The sequence below is a fragment of the Berghia stephanieae genome, chromosome 7 (assembly GCF_034508935.2).
Source record: "Berghia stephanieae isolate SIO BIC M18660-M18661 chromosome 7, UCSD_Bste_1.3, whole genome shotgun sequence".
Lineage (NCBI taxonomy): Eukaryota > Metazoa > Mollusca > Gastropoda > Nudibranchia > Aeolidiidae > Berghia > Berghia stephanieae.
This window is the reverse complement of record NC_088366.1, coordinates 26,717,092-26,723,367: the sequence shown is the minus strand read 5'-3', so window position 1 is coordinate 26,723,367 and position 6,276 is coordinate 26,717,092. Positions and strand designations below refer to the sequence as shown.

Genomic DNA, 6,276 nt, shown 5'->3' with positions numbered 1-6,276 from the left:
ATCAATTTCAGATAAAGACCTGAACAAGTGTGAATGTAAAATAAAATAATAAAAAAACATCCCAACAAATCAGTTTACTTCCCTGATAAACTGATTTTTTTAAATGTTTTTTTTTTCTCTTCTATTTTTCTTTCTTGCTTTGTCTGACACCTTTCTTTCACACTTGTTCAGATCTTTATCTTACACTGGTGTCTGCTCCTTAATTTATCAATTTGAAATTTTCATCAATTTCAGTTTCAATAAGTTTTAATGACGTTCTGAAACTGGATTCAACATTTTGTAATTCTACGAATTTTTCGTAGTTGGGGGCAGGTCTGGTAGTCCAGCACAACACAATATAACTATTTCGAACTTTGACCTTATCATTGCAGTGTGCCACTTGACAGAGAGTGCCAATCCCCATTACGTGTACAGAGAGGACTGGAAAGAGACGGGTTGTGGAACCATGTTACGCAAGGTTCGAACCCAACTATTACCGTCACCTCAACCGACTGACATTACTGGAGATTGGGTCTCGACAAGGTAAGTTATTCAGATTATAAAATGTTTGCATTCCCAGTGACTAATTTCAAGCTTACGTGTATTGCGGGGTCCAGATAGTTCAGTTAGTAGAGCACTCGCTTCACACGCAAAGGGACAAAGATCGATCCCGGGTGAAATCGAGATTATTTTTTTTCGGAGTTTGCAATGGACTATCGTCTTATCCTAAGGGTAGCAGCTAATTGCTATTGTCCGTTTTATGTTATAGAAACCGGCTCCATTGGCCTAACGGCTCTGAAGGACTCCTAATTTCTGTCTATCCAGCATCGAATAGTTGAGGTTGTTAGGTAGGTATGAGAGAAATCATTTGACAAGAGATTAGCGCCATACGAGCAATAATTCGTTACTGGGCGAGATGATCTAATGATTAGGCATTGCACTTTCGGCCGAGAGCCCTGGGCTCGAGTCCAGCTGTCGGTATCTCCTTTTTTTCCCCCTTAGCAGAAAGCTTAACCCCAATTGCTCCCTTTGTGGACTTGCACTGCGGCTGATGTCTTGGTTACCCTAAATAATTATTTACCTTGAAGCGGATGCAGGAAATTAATTTTTAAAACTACTTTTTCCGTTTAGCGCATAGGAAATAAAAATTTATTTATTTATAAATCTATTTGTTTTGTATTTATTTATTTATTTATTCAATTAATCAATTCATTTTTATTGATTTATTTAGTTATCTATTTATGTATTTACTTACTTATTTGAAAAGCAAGTACAAGTGAATGTTAAGTCGAAAGTAGAATTGGTGGCATGGTTGATCGTTTCTACTTACAGTTATTAGCAGGTCTGATTGATAACTGCACAATTTATAAACGGTCTTGATCTAACATTGGTGTGTAATGGACACTATCATTTTATATCGGTTTGTGGTGTATTTCCATTTCATTTTCATTGCAACAATGGGCCGATACCAATGTAGGTTACCGGCTCTGAAAATAAGTACACGTCGGACCCTTTAGATTTCGTGAGTAGGTGGCATGACCTCCGCGACAATCAAATTTATTTGCGTTTTGTCACAACTAAATGGAAACAGCTTTGGTTTTCAATCTACATCTCTACATTCACATTGGAATATAGTGTGGATATCGGACTCACTACTTACCCTTTAGAAATGCTTCAATACTATGTGGACTAAAGTTTAATGGTTGCCTGTAAATTCAATAAAACGAACAGTTAGTTATAAAAGAAAATAGTTTGTTTTTTTCGAAGTAGGCACGCACCTACCCCAGTGATAGAAAAGGGTGTAGCCACGGCCTTCTATGGTATTCTATAGAGGACCATGGGTGGAACAAATCAGAAATGCTCATGATACATTAAAGATGGGAACGTTTATTTTGTCTAGTTGTTTGTGTGTGTGTGGGGGGGGGGGCGGTGTTTGTATGTTTGTGTTGCTTTTGTAAATCCATTGCTCAGATTATGTGTAAAGATTTAAAATGATGGATTCGTGATGGTTTGAAAGCAAAAAGGGAGCGTTACATGAAATAATATCAATTATTGAAAAATATTTAAATATTTTGTTGGTTTTAGGAAAAAAATTGTTCGAGGTTAATAGAAGTTAAAACGTATAGTCCTTTTTTTTTTTTTTAGAGAAAAAAAAAAGATAGAAATTTACCCCCTAAGCTGCAACTAGAAAATAATAATTCAGAAAGAAAAATCTACAGCGAATCCATTCGCAGATAATAAATTATTTTGTTCTTAATCCCAACATCGGTCAACTCGAAATCGTGTTTGAGTCCTTTTGATTATTTTCTTTTTGATGACGTAGCTTTTTTATGAGTTATTATACTCATACACAGACACAAACAATTGACATTATTTCTCGTATTATGAGTTTGATAACAATAGTAGTTACTTTAGTTTTAAAACTCAAACGTAGTGATGGTGTATACAATTTTTGAGCAATTACCACCTACCGTTCATGGGTAACCATGTTTATTTATATGTGACCCACCGTTTCAAAGCGGTATTATGTCGGGATGAATTGGGGGCTGGAAATTAAATTTATCGCCAAGAATATGAAACTTGGGAGTTAATTTCATCTCGTTATGGTGAAGAATAAATACTATTTATTCTTTCATCGAAAGGAATCGAAGTATGTTTTTATTTCTCGTCATTTATTTATTTAAAAATTTACTTTTGGTGTTGGATTCATCCCAAGATAACACCGTTTTGAGATGATGGGTCACACATGTCTGTGTAACCTATTTGTTCAATCTTACGACGATAGAACTTTTAGATAATAACAAGTGACGAGAGGAATCTATTGGGAATAAATCGCCATCCTTCTAAATTGGGCCAAGAATGGCAAAAATCTCTGAAGTTTACCTTGTAAAATTTTTTTATTCTCTATTGTCTTCTGGCACTTTTCTACTCACTTCATATCTTGTTGTTACCAACATAAGTGCCTGCTCCACTCACTTTTCTGAATTAAAAATTCACCCCATACACCGGAGCATACTCAATGTCTCAATCGTTTCTATGTTATATGTTTGTGATGAGAATATTGGCTATTAAGCTTAACTGCTGGTCAAAATTATTTCGCGATGGTGGTGAACGAATCGGCGATCTCAAGAAGTGGGTGAGAGAGGGATCTAGAAATGACTTTGGGTTTGAAACGAATTTTTTGTGTTCGTGGATAGCTCACACGGTAGAGCCACGCTCTCACCTGCCAGGCAGAGTTGTCGTACCAATAAGGTCGCAGGTTCAAACCCCACCACCGCCGCGAAAAATTTTTTTTATTCTCTATTGTCTTCTGGCACTTTTCTACTCACTTCATATCTTGTTGTTACCAACATAAGTGCCTGCTCCACTCACTTTTCTGAATTAAAAATTCACCCCATACACCGGAGCATACTCAATGTCTCAATCGTTTCTATGTTATATGTTTGTGATGAGAATATTGGCTATTAAGCTTAACTGCTGGTCAAAATTATTTCGCGATGGTGGTGAACGAATCGGCGATCTCAAGAAGTGGGTGAGAGAGGGATCTAGAAATGACTTTGGGTTTTGAAACGAATATTTTTGTGTTCGTGGATAGCTCACACGGTAGAGCCACGCTCTCACCTGCCAGGCGGAGTTGTCGTACCAATAAGGTCGCAGGTTCAAACCCCACCACCGCCGCGAAAAATTTTTTTTATTCTCTATTGTCTTCTGGCACTTTTCTACTCACTTCATATCTTGAAGTTTACCTCCTAATATTTGGTAGTCTGACCGACATTTTTGGCGACTGTTGGGTCGTTGTCCGATTATGTCTCACAGATCTTTCAATATTCTCTTGTCTTTCATGGCCCCGAGGAGTCTTGAGGTGTCTTAATAATTTACGCAAGTCTTTGATAGTTGGTTGATGATGACTTTGGGCTTTCCTGAAAAGTCACGGATGTGTTTATGAACGACTTTGATAAACCAATGGTAGATGATGATTCTGAATTTTTTTAGAGAGTGTTTGAGTGAGTACTATGATTGGTAGGATTTGCAATAAGTAAGAAGTCTTATACAGTGTTTCGTGATCCTCCACCTCAATCGGGTGTGAAGTCCAAAGTGAATCATAAACTGTTATTAGCGAATCGGATCTCACTCCAATATTATATTTCCTATAGGGAACCAAAGTGTGATGACAAAATGTGGTTTCAATCTCATTGGAAGTGTTAATCCACTCCCCAAGGAGGATTGGATACCTTGTATTCAGAATTTTCTAGTCTTAAGATATCCTGGTCGTCAATAACGATCATCCATCCTTCTTCCTTTACGTAATCTTAAGACTCTTCCCGCCACACATCCTGCTACAAAAATAGTTATGCCACCTTATGATTCAATATGTTATCTATTCATTATCCAAAGGACTTGTTACATACATCCAATGAGTTTGGAACCGGAAGAGTAGAAGGTCACGACTTCTCTGCCTTACTAACTTGCTGCTTCGCCTGTTCCTTGACATTAAGATGAAAATTGTTTGGAGCATTAACTCTCTCAATCCTAGAGATGTTTGCTACTTTTCAAAATTGGAATAAAAAGTAATGAAATGAGCATGTACATAGATAGATAGTTTTATTCAACTATCATTAACATGCAAAAACTAAAAACATTAGCTTTGATTCTATGCCTACAATTGCTCTCATAAAAATGAAATGAATAGGCATGGGGTAAAAAAAAAAAAGTAACCCGGGTTAACTACGGATATAGTCGTTGTTAGGGTTGATTGAGTTAATAAGAAACGAACTCCATTTTTGCTTTTTGGTGCCGCTTTTCAGTCTTGTGGAATGACAATCTGCTTTTGATATGTTAACCCATGGTTCGAATGCCGTTGAGACGTTCTCTCGGATGGCTGACTCAGATAATAGTGTCGTCTCTGACGTAATCAAAAATTGTAATTGCGCCATACTGATGTTGATTTTAGAATTGGGATCCTTTGTAAAGCACTTTTAAGCACATCAAGTGGACATTGCGCAATATCAATCATCACGTTTTTTTGTTCAACAATGACCATGAAGACAAAACTTCGAAGTCGCTTGATGTTGGTCGGCTGACACCATAAGATAATAAGATCATAACGAGGCTCTCGTGGGTCTTTGTCTGAGACAACTTGATGTAGTGTGAAATGGGGTGTGTATTGAGTGGGGGGGGGGGGGGGGGGGGCTACGTTGAGAGGCTGAAGAGGATGGGTTATTTTATATTTTGACTCCATCATCAGCATTTCCTATTCATGTCCCTTATCGATGGATTTTAAGTTGTTGCCCCCCCCCCCCCCCCCCCCCCCTTTTTTTTTTTTTTATAAAAGGATAATAGTAATGCATTGTATTCCCGGTGGTCTTAGCCAATGTGACGAGGTATTATTATTATTATTATTATTATTATTATTATTATTATTATTATTATTATTATTATTATTATTATTATTATTATTATTATTATTATTATTATTATTATCCTTATTATTATTATTATCTTCATCATCATCATCATCGTCATCATGATCATCACCATTATCACGATCATCATCATCATCATCATCATCATCATCATTTTCATCATCATCATCATTTTCATCATCCTCATTATCATCAGCATCATCATCATCAGTATTACTATTATTATTATTATTATTATTATTATTATTATTATTATTATTATTATTATTATTATTATTATTATTATTATTATTATTATTTTTATATTTTATCACATCTTCATCATCATCATCATCATCATCATCATCATCATCATCATCATCATCATCATCATCATCATCATCATCATCATTTTCATCATCCTCATTATCATCAGCATCATCATCAATATATAACATTACCATTGTTAGTTGATTTGATGGATAAAGAGGCAGATGTATGGTGAGATAGATAGATAGATAGATAGATAGATAGATAGATAGATTGATGGATGGATAATTATACAGATAGATGATAGATAAATTGATTGAAAGGTAGACGGATAGATAGGTAGCTAGATAGATCGATGATAGATAAATTGGTAGATAGGTAGACAAGCAATAATTAAGGTTGGGAGGTTAAATGGTTGTTTGATTGATGGAGTGTAGGTCGGAGGATCGCTCAAATAGGTAATAGATATATTGATAGATAGGCAGGCAGACAGACATATAGATAGATAGATAGATAGATAGATAGATAGATAGATAGATAGAAAGATAGATAGATAGATAGATAGATAGATAGATAGATAGATAGATAGATAGATAGATAGATAGATAGATAGATAGGCAGACAG

The 6,276-nt window shown here is 35.7% G+C and overlaps 1 protein-coding gene across 1 annotated transcript in view; it reads left to right on the top strand.

The window, feature by feature from the left end:
* The first annotated feature begins 376 nt into the window (after positions 1-376).
* LOC144976201 (protein APCDD1-like) overlaps positions 377-6,276 on the top strand; it is a 78,378-nt gene continuing 72,478 nt past the window's right edge. Inside the window, exon 1 of the mRNA XM_078920385.1 lies at positions 377-522. Coding sequence (XP_078776511.1) covers positions 446-522 — 77 coding nt within the window. The 5' untranslated portion in view covers positions 377-445. The remainder of the gene's footprint in view (positions 523-6,276) is intronic.